Source organism: Melopsittacus undulatus, chromosome 1, assembly GCF_012275295.1.
Source record: "Melopsittacus undulatus isolate bMelUnd1 chromosome 1, bMelUnd1.mat.Z, whole genome shotgun sequence".
In the NCBI taxonomy this organism is placed as follows: Eukaryota; Metazoa; Chordata; class Aves; order Psittaciformes; family Psittaculidae; genus Melopsittacus; species Melopsittacus undulatus.
Window position 1 is genome coordinate 52,198,259 of NC_047527.1, and position 16,258 is coordinate 52,214,516.

The window sequence follows — 16,258 nt, forward strand, 5'->3', positions numbered from 1 at the left end:
GATAAGACTAATGACATCGGTAGGTCAAATGATAAACATTGAAAGAATAACATCCTTATTCTTTTTCTATCTCCTTTTTCCTTTGACTGATTCCATAGGGGCTGCCACTCGAAAACCAGACCCAGAGCCTGAGAAGCAGACTGACCATACTGTTAAAATTGCTGGAGTGATTGCAGGCATCTTGCTGTTCGTCATTATTTTTCTGGGGGTCGTGCTGGTAATGAAGAAGAGGTGAGCAATTAGTAGATGTTTTCTATGTATGTATTCATATCACAGCATCTCCTACAGCAGTTCTCAGTTTGATATTGGCAAAAGTGTCCAGCCACCTTCATGCCCTTTGCCTCAGAGTTTAGGAAGTACTGCTCCCTCCCACCCCAAAGCTCTGTTGAGTTTTCACAAAACCACAGTATCTGTTTCATCCCACCGCATTTTCTGTGAATTAATGTTTGTGGCTTTGTTATAGAAGAAAAACAGCCAAAGGTTAATGGTTCTAGCACTTTATGCATTAGTACTGCATGATGGACTCTAATAATAGAACAGTATCTCTATCCTGAAAGTGTGAGTCTCCAGTCTATTCAACAGATCAGCTGAAAATTAGATATACTTTCATTCTTGAATGTAAAAGAAATCCTCAATCAAACCGGAACTAGTTCTAAGGTAATTTGTGCTAAGAATGGGGTCTTCATTTCCTGCATAAATATAATTCCCTGAAAAAATATGAAAACATTACTAGGCTGCTGACTGATTCCAAATGCTGGTTCACACACATGGACTGAGATTGTTTTGTTTTGAATAACATTTGAAAACTAGTACAACATTAGAAGTGTAAGGCTTCTAAACCTGATTGCCTTTCTCAACACTGTAAAAGGAAAAATAATAAAAGGAAAAATACCTCATAGCTAGGGAGGTGGCCTGGGTAAGAAGAAAATCCATGTGATCATAGGAGCTAAGTCTAGATTGGAAGAAATTAATCAGCAAATAGAATAAAGTTTTTTTATTGTATCCTGAACAGCTGTAGAGATAGGTTTTGGGAATATGTGAGGGCTGTGTGAAGGGGCTGAGTCACAAATTCTTCGTCCATGTCTGCCCTACTGACCCTTAACCCCTCACCTCTTTGCTATGCACTCTGTATTATCCACTATTCTTCCTTTGTTAGCAATCTCGGTCTGATTTCGCTCATCCCACCGAAATGTGATTTAACTGTATGTTAATGAGTTTGGCAGGTCTGAGATAGTCCAAACCCCTGAGATGCCTGAAATTCTTCCAGAATTTGAACAAAGGAGGTGCACAGCTAAGGAGGCAGCTGCCTGACAGTGCCTCTGGGCAGGCAACACAAGTAGCTGCTTTTTTACTCTCCTTGAAGAAAGAAGCTGGGCCATGAGATAGAAGGGCTCTTTGCAGAGAAAGGTGAGCTGTGGTCAGAGCTGAGGGATAGGTCAGGATAAGAGGCAGGTAAAACATTCAAAAGCTTCCATACAGAATAGATTGAGTCTTACCCCATGGTTAGTCTGACTGCGGCAATGAAATTAACCCAGTAACGAAATCTTCTCAATAAAGTACAGTGTAGCCAAGTTAAAATCTGTTCTGACTTTGCAGTACTTTTTTCTTCTCACTTCTGATTTCTTGCATCATTCATACCTTCAATTTTAACAGTTGAACTCCCAAACTCCTCCCTAGGGCCAGACACAGCACTTGTCATGCAGGGAGGAAGGCTTCTCACATTGTCTGGCCAATCCTTCTCACAATTCCTGGCCAGTACTCATCCCTCTCTCTCTTCCAGCTCTGAGCCTCTCCTTAAGTGTTTGCACCAGAGGTAGAATGTATTCACCTGAGGGAGACAAGTTCTTCTTAATCGTGAAGGGAAAGCATTCTAAAATGATCCAAAAAGTTTCACAGTAAATAAGGTGTCAGGGTCTTTGGCTAAATGGATGCTATACCAGCTCCTGCTTCATTCTCTAGGGAACAGCTCTTTGATAATCTAATTGTTAGACGCAGGAAGGCTCACATCCTACGTGTTTGCATGTTAATGCAGAAGAATACTTGATTCCTTCTGTCTACCACAGCACAGTAATTATTATTCATAGTATTTCTGTTGTTAGAAGAAAAGTGCATTATGTGAGCTTCTTTGAGGTTTGGAATAATCTGCTTTTGACAGAGATAAAACTATTAAAAGTACGAGTCCAGGAACTCTGTTACCAAATGCAAACATTTTCATTGCAATGTGCAAAAAGAATGGTACCAATAACTTAAACATATCCCAGAATGATGCTGCAGCCTTGAACAAAACAAACTGAAACGAGTTGAAGTGAATATTAAAAAGTAAGAATGGTTCATCTGTGTAACAGGATGTGACTAGGCTTTAATGAGTGTTTCAGGAGATTGGTATATTGTGTCCCAGACCTCTAAAGCAGATGCTGTAGCATAGAAGGTCCTGAATACAATTATACTCATGACTTAAGTAAAAGATGAACCAAGTATTTAATAGTTTATTATTGGTGCATTTATTCACTATGCTGCCGAGAGGCCCTATGGTTTCACCTTGGTTCTGTTACGGTGTATACATTATGGATTTGAAGAATATGTATAGATCATTCTCCAAGCTTATTATAACTGTAGTGGGTTTGCAGTTTTATGGTACTTTAAGTGCTGCTTTGTGAAACAGTCTCATCAAACTAGTGTGTCATTTGACTACTGTACTTGATCATTTTATTTCATTTACTTTATCAGGCATTTTGCTGGAGTAAAGATCAGAGTGAAAAATAAAATAGCACCTTGTAATTCAGTGGCACCTTTCCCCTGGGAGCCACTTTCCTCTCTCCATTATTATGTGCACACTCCCTGGGCTGCAGTGCAAGGTTTCACTGTGCTGGGTCTACATGTTCTGAAACTTTTCTTGCTTGGAGTTGGCTACGGCAATATACCATTCACACTCCTCTATCCCAAGGCATATCCCAAGGCATATACTGTCTGTTATTAGTTCTTTCATGGAAATTGTAGACCTGATCTCCAGATCTCACCAGTAGATTAAATTTATTCTGTCTCTGGGGCTTCACGGTGCTTAATTAATTTCAAACCATTGCTTTCTGTTGTCAGCAGATTTGGAAAGCGGGTTTACTGTATGTGATAACCATGACTTTGTCCAATACGATCCATTAATAGACACCTCATTTCATCCAGCAACCATTCTTTGCAGGGTTGATACCAGGCATCATAGGTTTGCACAGATCAGCCTCTTTGACTTTTAATTCAGTAGCCAAATAGACAAGACCAACATTCAAAACAGAGCTTTCCGTGCAGTACAGACATGCTTTGGATATGATCAACTATCAGAGCAGTAGGTAGAGAAGTTCTACAAATCAATAGTCATTATTATTATTAATTACACTATGTAGTGGCATTCTGAAATAGTTATATTGTAAGCTGGGTCAGAAAGAGCGTAGGTGGCCGCAGTGTATGGTATGGAATCACTAGTGAGGGTAGGAACATCACATACACTAAAACATTTTGTATGTGGACACTCAGTCTTTGACTAAAATAAAGCAGGTTTGTATGCTTGTCACCTGGGTCAGTGGAAGGCTAGTGGAAGACTGTTAGTGATTAGTGCTTTCCTGTTTTTCTCACCACTTGGTTGTTCAGCACTCTTTATCTGTTTTGTTCTATCTTTTCTTTAGCCATTCAACCATATTCCTGCATAAAGATGTCATGTAACATAGACTAGGAACCTGCAAGCTATTCCTGATACCAGTATGGTCATATTAATGAGGTGATTATTCTCTGGGAAATCAGAATAATGCCAGTAGGCTTTCCTCTCCTCAGCTGTGTACTGAATCTCTCCCATGGGAGGTCACACAAAATCAGTGGAAACCAATGCATGTGTTACCACAATATTACTCCACAGTAAAGTGGATTTTGGATCTGATCCTGAATATTAAATGTCAGGCAAGGTCCTTGATCTCTGCCAGTCTTTGATACACCTGCATAGGACTTTATAAAAATAAAAAATAAAATGCAGCAAGTAAGTTCACCTTTTGGTCAACTTAAAGTAGAGAGGTGAAAATGTTCCCACAACCTTTGAGAAAGCAATAGCAATTAAATCAAGACTTGGGAAAAATCAGAACCTTACTGCTTTACTCTTTTCTCTTTTTTTTTTTCTTTTAAATATATATTCTATTTCAGCTAAATTTAAAAAATATGCAGAAGTCGAGAAATTAGATTTGTTAGTTCAAGGTTCACTTGGTAGTATTTATGTTTTTGAGGAAGCTGTTTCTCTCAGGGCTACCATCTTGCTGCTGCAGTGGGAGCGAAGTAAGGAAGCAGTTATTAAAATTTAATTATACTGGCTTCTGCTTCAGTTGTAGACTAAAGCTCTTCTGATCACTGCATTTCTCTATGAGAAAAGGTTCTCTTCTTTTGCCTATCTTTAGTTTCTGTTTTCAGCCATCTCTGTGCCTGAGCCTTCCAGTAGATTCTAATATGTGTAATTGTGGCATCTGTTTAACTCTGAGACCCTAGTTCTCAGAAGGATAAGGTAGGCTTTTGCACTCAGTGGAGCTGGTCTGGGAATACACTGGTCCCATTCCCTGATTGCAAATCAAGCTGTTCAGTTATACACCTTTGCCAACAATTTAGAGCAGTTAGGATAGAAATTGGAGATAACAGGGCTAAAGGAAAGCTACAATCTTCTCTCAGTGCTACCCCTGAACCTCTTGTTCCCTCTAGGCTAACTGCAAAAGAGAGAGAATGAAAGGAATCACTGCAGTAATTACACAGTTCTTAAAGTTTACCCTTTAAGTGGTACAGTCCTCCTGCAGCCAGTTGGGTTGGTTTTGATAAATTTCATAGCAGGGCCTTGTTGTACAAGTGATACTTATGAAATTTATTTGTCTTCGGTACTGAAGGATATAAAAGTGCTTTATATTATCCCTATACACAGAAATAGTTCATTGGCATAAGACAACCTTTCTAGTGGGATGTGCCTGAAAAGCCACTCACAGAAGAAAATTTGGCAAAGTTTGTCCAAAGTTTTTGGGTCACCCTGTTTAAGAGAAAAAGACATTTCATACATAGAGAGAAAGTTTGTACACATTATGGAGTAAGTAAAATGGAACTTGTCCATGTTTCTTTAAAAAGTTAGATCTTTTTAAATGATGAATGGTGATTTTGCATGTGGCCAGAGGACTTGGAAGTCTGCAACTTACTGTTTCTGTAGGATTTTAATTTATTCTTTTTACCTGTTTTTATTTGGTGTCAGGTATTCTTGAGAGTCCAAAAACACAGTCCTCTTTTTTAAGGATTTTCATATGGAAAATCTCACAACTGTAACAATATAAAAATAACTGGATCTTGAGACTTAATTTTGCTCATCTCATACAAATTTTTAATGGGGCATTTACACAGATTAAAGCTCCTGGATTTTCAACATTTTTTTCATAAGGAATAATTTATCTCTATAACATATTTGGCAGAATTCTGCGTATAAGTACCAGCAGTGCTCCACCCATAAATTATATTTATTGTTGTTTCTCAAATTATTACACATCTTTTAGAAGTATGAGAACATTTGTACTAATTACATTAAATCTCTGTCATGGCAACATATGGCAAGAAACAATGTTGGCAGTGTTATGAGATAATAAATGAAAGTGAGAGAACGAGTTATTGTGAGAAGAAGGGTGGGGGGGATATAATTATAACTGAACCAGAAAACAACCCCTTGCTAATAGAGCAGGTAAGTTGATTTGCTTTGATAGGACCTGATTCTCCTTACTGAAGGCCATGGGGTATATGTGCTGGTAGAAGAAGCGTGTAACTGTTTTGCATCTTTCCCATTACTCTATTCTTAGATATCTTTTAAAACTCAACCCTTAACAGGTGCGCCTTTTTGCAGATGTGCCATATGATTATATATTAGGTATCTAGCCTCTTGTGTTTGAACAATACTGTTTGCACCAGAAAAATGGGAATAAAAACTGGGAAATATTTCTAACAGCATCTTCACACAAAGAAGATGAGAGAGAAAATTTGATGAAAGCCTAGTTTTCAAAGAGATGCCTGAAGCATGTAGCTAGAGGCAAGTTAACGTTAGTTATAGTCCTTTGCAAGGCCTGTTTACATGTTTCCTCTGTAGTCAAAGGGCTGTACGTATGTGCTGTAATAATTACAATATTACTTTCAGTCTTTTATCTTACCAACATGTGAATGCTACTTGACGTTATGCTCAGATATGTTTTAAAATCTCCAGCCTCTTTTTAATTGCAGTCGATATACGGAATTCATTTGGGTTGGAACTTGCCCCTTTTGGAGGGTTGCAGTTCTGCTTGTAGTGGGCTTGTAAGTGAGGGAGAGAGAGATGTAAAGCAGAACAGTGTAGCTTGAGGGCTTCTGTACTTTGTGCTTATGCAAACCATGTCTGGGTGGAGGATCAGGCTGTGCAAGAGATGATGCAGGAAAGACTGGCTGGGTCCATACTTCTTAAGATGTGGTGCTGGATGTCCCCAGAGTCTTCTCTTCTCCAGGCTGAACAAGCTCAACTCTCTCAACACTGAGAGGTGCTCCAGCCCTCTGATTATCTTTGTGGCCCTTCTCTGTACTCGCTTGAGCAGGTCCACCTCCTTGTGCTGCAGGCCCTAGAGCTGATCACAGTACTGCATGTGGGGTCCTGTTGAGGTGTAATTGGAAGTGTTTTATCACTTCAGTTGGGAGTGTTTGTATGCAGAGATAAATGAGCATTAAATACATCACATTACTTAGACAGTGGGTTTACTTTAAGTTCGTTCGATTTGAACATGCATTATATATTGTATTACTTAATGTTTTATGGAGATTGGATATGTCATCTGTCTGCTCCAGACGCTGCATGATATGCTCAGATATGCATTCTTGCTACCTTTCATTTGTGTCACCAGTTCTGGTCTCAGTTTCATCTTGATTTTTCATACATTAATATTTGGCTTTTCTTTCCTTCCATTTCATCTTTCCCACCACTGCCTAATCCTTCCACCATCATGGCAGAAGAAGCTATCACTCCTACACTTACTACCTGTAAGTAATTTCTTTGTCATCAGACACACACTTTCTGCCATGTTGTTTCATGCATAAGTAGTGAATGCAATCTTGAAAGTTCCTTTATAAAAACAAACTTTATAAAAGTTTTAGCAAAAACAAAAACAACATGGTCAGTATTGTAATGAAATATTAAGATTTATAGAAGTTTTTTGTACCTCTTGCTGTGCATTAGAGTCCTATGAATATCATTATGTAATTAATTTTCTTAATCAAAATGTAGTGAGTATAAATATCACTACCATGTCTGTGAGAAATTTTCATGCCTAAGTAGCTATATTTAGAATATATTTAGTGATTTCTTTCTCATCTGTTCTGTGAAAAATATAGCATTGGTTAGACATGTACAAGCATTTACATTTGTTGCTGTGTACATATTATTACTTGTTCATGAATAATGATCATTCATAAGCATTATGAGTTGCCATTACTGGAGCGAATTTCAAAGGAGAGAGCACTAAAAAGTGAGGGCAAGATGAAGCATAACTTTCAGTTAAGTAATAACGATTCATTTTGATACAGTTCTTAGTAATACCATTATATGACTCTTTATTTACCCAAAGCCTTTGTTTCATTCCATGCTGTCAGCAGGTGATGAATGAGACAGGTTCTTCTGTGAATTTAGCAATTCCCTTTCTGAGGCTTTTCTCACTTTCCAGGTACAAAGAGTACATGATAGCTTTGGATTAGCTAAATATTAGGGGTCTTAGTCACAAAATGTGATTCATCTAAGCTTAATCTTGTTGGCAACTAGAAAAATCAGCTGTCCAGTAGATACCTGTGTTTTTTAAAGCTCAGATTTAAAAGTGGTGGGAAACTAGGAGATATTTTTATATACTTAAAGAAGATGGGGTGTTGCTTGCATGAGGCAGATTGTAGTACAAGTTTTCAGGTCCATATGGTAGTTCCATGCTCTTGAAAGGAACAAATTTCAGTAAATTTTTATTCCTTTCTAGCTGCCCTTCAAATTAAATTTTTTTTTTTCAATGAATATTTTGAAAAAGCATCAAGCATTAATTTATAGAACTTACGGAAAATTAGTAGATGTTTTCTAACCTGAAAACTTGGTAAGCAGAGACATGCTTGAAATGAATTAGAGCAACTAAAATTTAAACCTCTTAGCTGAAATTCCCTAAGATTCTGAATACATTAAAACTACTCATTTATTTAGTAATTCAGAATTCATATTACATTATTTGACACTTATAGTGCAATTTTTTTAAAGTGTTCTTTAAAGCACTGTATTAATGCGAAGGTCAGAAAAAAATTCTCTTCCACAGATACAGTATTTCAAAATTTCTGTTCCCGTGATGAAAAGACCATATTTCCATGAAATAGGCCTTAAAAGGAAAAAAATAACCCATCTGGGACCATTTAAATGTAGTTCTTTATAATGTCAAAAGAGTATAATGTAGTAAGTTGTAATAAGTAAATATACTTAAATTAATATTTAAAATAGAATAAAAACCCTCAAACATTAAATGAAACACCATTTCATTATTCAAAGAAATTGGATTCTATCTTTCTGTCATTTTCAGCGACAATGGAAAATATGTGATTTGAAATGTTTTTATAGACAGGTTTTGTCTTGAGTTTTGCAATCATAGAGACTGTAAATAGTTGATGGAGTAGGGCTTCTCTTGATTATTTGAAATACTTTCACAGTGGCTTCAATAAAAGATCTGTCTTTTTGTTAGTGTGATGCAAATTGTGTGACTTTGTAGTTTGGGTACATAAACACTTCCAAAAGAAATTCTGTGATCTTAACTCTGTATTGTTTTGCTCCCTGTCTGGCAAAAGAAGGGAAGAACAAGCCCTGGAAAGAGCAGACAAGATTGGCCTCCCTTAGGAGGAAATATTTTGGACCAAATTCTCCACCTGTTTATGCACCACACAATTTCACTGAAATTGGTGGAAATCTTAGATGAATGCAGAATTTATTACAGTTTTATTTTTAGCTGAGGAAGTTGGTACCAGTTATAAAATGTTCTATATTTTCAGCAACATAATTTGAAGTACTCTGCCACTGCTAATTTACCACTTCTATATTGAGTATCATATTCAGATTTGCTGATTAGTCATTGTAAATGCAAGCTGTAACATCCAAGCAGGCATCTATGCACTGAAATAGTCACTATTGTCTTGTGTGCTGCTTTCCTTATGTGCTGTGGGCTCCTTTTCCCTAGTAGACTGCTATCTCTGCCACTTCTAGATCCATCCTAAATTAAAATTAAAAAAGAAAAAGTTGGCAGTTCCTAGAGCTGCTGATGAATCATCAGAGGTGAGCCTACAGCTGTGCAGATTTGGCAGAGACTTATTTCCATTTTATCTTGTGCTTACCAGTTAGCCAGTCAAGAGACATTACAGAAAAGGAGTTGAGTATTGCTGTTGAGAATTATACTTCTTTTTAATGGGTTTAAGTGCCTTTGCCAGCATCTTTTCTCCCACTCTTACTTTCCTGAGAACTGGTGTATTTTTTACCTTTCACCTCAGTCAGGCAGCAGATTTTATGGGGTTTTTTTTCTGTCTGGCCATAGTTAGTCCTCTGTGAGTTCTTTTGTTCTTAAGATTAGAGCAAAAGTAATAATGCTCATTAACTCTGCAGCAGGTCTTTTGACTTTGTAGTCAATTTCAGGTGAGAAAAATGAAGAATAGAGATGGTGTCATTAGAGACACTTGTAATGACTAGGTGTTCTCAGCATGGCAGCCAGCACTGGTATGAGTGCTTTCTCCTGACATGTTTTCTGATGGGCAAAACCCATTCAACAAAGACCAGAGAGGGAAAAGTACATTAGTAGTTTATTGTGTAATTATGGTTAAATGAACTAGATAAGCCTGTTGTTCAGGTGACAATGAGCACCACCGTGCTGACCGATGGTCATTAACTTTTGTATTTGAGATTTTCATTTTGAGAAAGGTTCTGCCTTGGAAATCATTAATCAGGACCTAACAGGTAGATGCATGCAAATTCAAGCATCAGAGAAGCAAAGTGAGTGCTTGGACCATCTGAGTTTATTCAAGACACTGGCACCTGATGGAGAATTTGGGGAATCCAGTTTACCCCAAAATCTGGGGCAGATAGTTACAGATTGTAGCTATAATAAATTGCTTTGAAGAAAAGGCTTCAATGCATTGCAATGAGTAGGAGGCATGCCCAATTAAAATACAAAGTTGTGAAGGTAGCTTTCGATATTGTACCTCAGTTTGAACTTGATATCGAAATGGTATGTTCTGATTATTATTGAAATTAAATACTTATACAACAATAGTGCTGCACAGCAGTTAGGTGCATAATGTTGTTCTATTTCTGTGCCTTTTCACAAGTCACTTCAACTTGTGAAAGTAGAAGTAGGGAAATAGGAGACACATATTGCCAGTATTCTGATAAAATAGTAATTATGTTGAGATCTTAACAGATCAGATGAAATCTGATATTGTCTGTCCCATACTAATTATTTAATTGGGTGACTTATGAGAGAAGTTTATGACAGAAGTTATGACAGGTTTGTTGTCTATATGGAAATCTCAATTCAGAAGCCTAATACAATGTTGGAACATTACTAAAATGGACTATATAGGGTTAGAGATCCTGTTGCCTGCTATTTTGCATGTTATTCAAAAATGGACAAAATTCCTCCTATAACAAAATTAATTCTACAAACATCAAGCTTTTTCATATAAAAATGATTAAAAACGTACCCTTCTTTTCATGAGAATTTGATAGTTTGGGGCCCAGTTGAAGTACACTTGTCTTGTGTATCTGACTTGAGCTTAGGAGCCTGAGAGTCTGTTCTCAGTTTAGTTATCTATGCGTCTGTTGCTTTGCTAACAGATTTTCAACGCTGGCTTGTGGAGCTCTGTGCAGAAACTTTATTTGTGGTTCATTAATCCAGCGTCATTGTGACTGATCAAGTACTTATGGCAGAAGGCAGAGGTTAGCAAATCTACAAAATGACCCAAATAATCAAAGTCAATAAAATTTCCAAAACATCAGTGGTGTCAAAACTCTAAACAGTGATTTCTGGATAATTCCAGGAAATATGCAGTCATTGTGTTTAAAACTTCTGTATCAATTTGAAAACAGTGAGAGAGCTGAGAAACAATCTTGTATGCTCAACTGCAGCTGCCCCTGGAACTAGAAAAAGCTCATCAGTTTGCATATTACAGATGGAGGAGAGCACTGAACAGAAAAACATGAGTATGTTTGAACTGTTTGATGTGTTTGATCTGTTAGACTATGCCTGTGATCTCTTCTGAATCTTTAAATATGCATAGATACATAGATTTGTATCATAGAATCATGTAACCCAAAATAAACATGAATTTATGTAATTCTGTCTTGTAAGCTAGACCTAAATGATTTGGGGCTACCCTGTGAGTTTTGTTGCATCTGGCAAAGCCTAGGACGCCAACATTGAAATCTTTGGATAATACACAGTGCTGAAAATAGCACGGAGGGTATTTTACAAAATTTCCATGACTGAAAAAATACATTTGTGGGCTGTGTGCCTTATGCTTTCAGTACAGTGGTACAATATCTAGCTTTCATGTGGGGATACAAAGCAATCTCAGAATTAGGTTGTGAATGCTCCATCTCTGGCAGTGTTCAAGGCCAGGTTGGATGAAGCCTTGGGTGATATGGTTTAGTGTGAGGTGTCCCTGCCCATGGCAGGGAGGTTGGAACTAGATGATCTTAAGGTCCTTTCCAACCCTAACTATTCTGTGATTCTATGATTCTATAATTAGAATGTTGTTTTTAATTAAAATGCACCACATAATTTTTAAAAATATGCCTGAAGTCATTGATACACTGATTCTTTTTGGATCTTCTGTTTCTTTTAGATCTGATTGCATTATTTTACAGCTAAGACTTACATTCCCACTACTCTGTTGAAAAAAAAATATATATAATTCTGAATACTCAGACCACCAGTAAATAAATACTTTTTTATTATTATTTTATTATTATTTTTATTATACTGACTCTTTCTGACATGCGTGAGTCCCCCAAGGCAGTGATCTGACTATGTGAAATAGATTTCTTGAGGTGCAACAGAGATCAGGTCATTCATGTGGAGAAATAGCTCTGCTTTAGTTCACCTTTCCTGGGCATGTTTAGTTACTCACTCCAAGTTACTTTTACAATACCTACATGCAGAAGATCCATAGTAATTTCTGAAGTTACACAGAATTTTTAAAACCATGTTAGCCCAGTGCGTTGAGTGAAAAACAGTAATCTGTAATGTGCTGCAAGTTTGGTCTTTTTAAAGTAAATGGGTACTACAGAGAGAGTGAGGTGAAGTATCAGAAGTGGTTGATTGCTATGATGGTCACACAATCACACTCAGTTACTGTCCTTGGTCCCTCAGTGTCAGGCAATAAGTTTGCAGATAAGCTGGCATTTGGAGATTTTTCTGTCCTTAAAGGGGTAGTTTCAGTTTACACTGCTTGTTTTGTGAAGGTACCAGACACTTAGTGTAGGAACCAATGTAAATGTAGGAAAAATAAATACTTATTCAATCTAGAGGGGTCTTCATTCCTTCCATGTTAATAAAAGCTTTGTCTTGCTTTTCTAACTAATATACAGAGTTTTGAATTGGATACTGAAATTGCTTTTAGAAATCATGGATTCTATATACTCTTGTAGGATAAGCCTGATAGCCTACCTTTATTATATATAACACTAAGACATAATACATACATTTGGGATGGGAAGAGAGCATAGGGGTAGTTATGTGTATTAAAGAAGTTACCTTTGTATTTGAGTATTTCTGTCCTGTACTGAGTCTTGTTCAGTTAATATTAGGAGTTTACCAGGGTGGACTGTCTTCTCTATAAAATTGTGAATTGAATTATTCCTCAGTTAGCTTGTGACATTGTAGCTTCCTAAAAAATTTCATTCCCAAATAAGCCATGCTTACTGTCAAGAGTCGTCATTCTAGGCACTGAGATTTTGCCATTATCTACCATCCTTGTTGAATTATAGCTTCAAAGAGGGTGTAAGGTAATCATTTTCAGTAACTTCGTTTAAGACTTCTACCTCAGGAAAAGATGCAATTCATGTGTTTTTTACTCTGAATTTGCATTTCTGTATACATGGGTAGCTGAAAACTGACTTCAGATTCAATGATTTTGAATCTTCATATAGAAAACAGAACCTTTCCTTATTTTAGTATTAGTATTTATTGTACAAGAGGAGTAATGGCATTGGAAATTTATTTTCTCTGAACCCCAAACTTGCTATCACACTTTGTGTGACTGTAATTGTGTTAACAGTAAAGAAGTTATACTGTATATTCAGATTAAAACTCACTTCAGAATTTATGTTGCTAAAGGCCTGTATTTTTTCTACAAGATTGAAGTGATGGTTTTCAAAATGGTTTAATGAAATATTGAACTGATCAACAGAAGATGTCTGTAAAAGTTGGGACTGCAATGAATAAGGTGAATGTTGCATTGTATCTCCCCTGGACTCAAGGAGGACAAGCAGTAGAAAAAATGCTTGAAGAAAAATGGGTAGAATTTAGCCAGACATCTTTGCTCCAGTAAACCACAGGCTTAATGACTTCTGTGATACAGATAAGAACTGTGAAGAGATGTTTGTGTCCCTTGAGTGAAGTCAGGAGAGGGCACTGAGGAGTTTTAGTCAGTAGCATTGCAATAACTTCTATTGACTGATTATGGTTTTGTTTGAGCTTCTTATCTGTAATCTTTTCTCTGACCCCTGAATCCCATGGGAGATGCTTCAGCTGAAATGCCTTTTCTGAGCCTGTCTACAGGGTTTATGGCCAGGTTAATGATAATCCACCTCAAGGCAGCATCTGTCAGTGTTCACTCTTAATTTCACAATGAAAATGTTCTAATCTTGTCTCCTTTCAGCTCCTGTTCATTTCCATTCTTATCTGCAGTATTCCTTGAGCTCCCTTAAGGTCTAGACTGCCAGATCCCTGGAGGGAAGAACAGTGGCCATTTGCTTTCTGTATTGTCTAGCTGACCAAAATCATCATTCATTTCCAAATTTTCTTTCTGTCATTTTTCTTGGTCATTGTTCTGCTGCAATAAATTACCTAACTCTGTGATGAGAGCGTAAGGGATCGTTCCTCAGTTGCTTTCTTCTGCCCCTCTTGGTCATTCAAGCCCTCTGCCTCCACTGTGAGAGTCTGTGAAAGGATTCTATCTGATCAGGGTTCCTTGAAATTCGCAGCAATAGCCCACATGTAAAATGTAGGTAGGAAGATTGCATCAGCTGGGAAATTGAGCCTCGCAAACACTAATCAAGCAAGGAAACGGAGGAATGGACAGTGCTGTGTGCTTATAAATCCTGCAAAGCCTGGCATTTTATTAGTCCCAGAGACCCTGTTGCAGAAGAAAATCTTTTACAAGGCTTATGATAGATATTAGAATCATGGGTTTATTTCACTTACAAGTGTTCAAGAAACATTTTATTATTGTTGTTAATATTATTATTGGGCTGTAGCTTTTAGTGTACGCTACAGAGAGAAATCTGTGGGACTGTCAGAAGTCAGTTCCTGTGCCAACCAGAAAGCAGCAGTGATCCAAATGAAGAGCTAGCAGTTGGAGCAGAGAAGAGTTTTGTAGGGCTTGTGTCATAAACTATTTGCTCCTAGGAGTACTGAGCTGGTGAAGCACATGTGTTTTTTGTCTTCTAGCAGCTGGACCACTTAAGCATTTGATCTGAGATCCCTTGGTGAGACACAGAACAAAATGTCTAGGGGTAACTAAATTGTACTCTGTTCACCTGCAGAGGGAGTTAGGTTCTCTCCTCCTTTCTCATTCCCTGGTCATGAAGATATAAGAGCTACCAGAGGCATCTCTCGCTTGTCTGAAGCAAAAGGAAAGCAAAGCATCCACTTAACCTGTGCATTTCACAGCTGTATATGAATGAGAGGATCATCTGATTTAGGGGAATTATGCCACTCCTTTACTGCCCATTTTATAGTGATAGTATACTTTCCACCTGCGTGGTGATGTCAGAGGCGAAAAGTAGATCTTCCAGTATGGAGTTGGCCAACATGTTCATACTGAGTATGATAATGCATGTCTATTGACTGCAGCAAATACTGATTTAGGTGTGCTAGGTAGATAGTTTGCTTAAAGATGTGTATTGGATTGTGCTTTAGGTATAGTGGAATATATCTTGTAGTTTATGGTTCTATTTAGTAACTGTCTATGGAAGTGTCACTTCAAAAGGACTACTAGATTCATGGCTTACAGTGTATTTTCAAAAGCAGATGAAATATTAAAGGTTTTGAATTTACTGAGGTTTTCATGGTAAGATTGTAATGTTTATGAAACTTGATAGTATAAGGCCCTATTCCTTAGCTGTAACATCCAGGTGTTACTGGCAGTAGAACTTTAGTTTCTGCTTACCAAATAGGGAAGAGTCATGTCTGCATTTTAATATCTTCCAAATTAAGATTAGAGAAGATATTTTAAAGTAAGAAGAGAAACACATAAGGATGTTAGTAGACTGTATGCTTTAAAAAAATAACTAAAAAATTAGGTACATTGTTTGCATGTTGAGTCCTGATACAGACTCCCAGTAAAAGCTGATCTATTCCTCTTGCTCAGTAGGTTACTGAAGTTTCAGCTGCCTTTTGCTGGAACCTGAAGCCCTGTAAACCTATTTTGAGTTAGGAGTACATTCATAGAAGTGTCTTGTCCAGTTCTTGGTCCACAAAGGGTTTTATCTTACAACTTTGATCCTGCTGTTTATGTCTTCCTTCTAGTTTCTTTTTCTCTTTCATCACTAATGTGTGTGCCCAGCTCTCAAGCCTGCCTTGTTATCCTACTGACCATTTCCTTTTTTCATCTCTCTTGCTCTGCTCCTCCTTTTACTTACTTCTCCTTTCCTTTAGCCCCTTTTTCTCCCCTTCTCCTCCTTCCCACCCCCCTGACCCCCCAGCTACTATAGGTCTGTCCTGTCCTGAAAACAACTTCCTTAAAATTGCTCTGTTTTCATTCTCTATACTTTGCTTTTTCATTTGAGACTAGGCAGGCTGCCTAGTCATTGGTTTTGTTCCACGTCCTACCATCTCTCTCCTCAGAACCTGTAGAAGGGAAGGAAAGGCAAATCTGAGAGCATCAGAATATTCTTCTGTTACTCTGAAATCTGTTTTCTAATTCTTTTTATACTTGATATCTACTAAAGTGATATTTCTTAGATAGACTTACT

General features: G+C 37.4%; 1 protein-coding gene across 5 annotated transcripts in view; it reads left to right on the forward strand.

Moving 5' to 3' along the window:
* The window catches only part of PTPRM (protein tyrosine phosphatase receptor type M), a 475,841-nt gene that overhangs the window by 321,615 nt on the left and 137,968 nt on the right, over positions 1–16,258 (forward strand). For 4 of the 5 annotated variants that reach the window (XM_031052840.2, XM_031052841.2, XM_031052842.2 and 1 more), the window contains exon 14: positions 99–231. In XM_031052840.2, the coding sequence (XP_030908700.1) occupies positions 99–231 (133 nt within the window). Of the gene's footprint in view, positions 1–98; positions 232–7,011; positions 7,042–16,258 lie in introns of all 5 variants that reach the window. The other variant, XM_013130096.3, reaches the window with a different exon arrangement.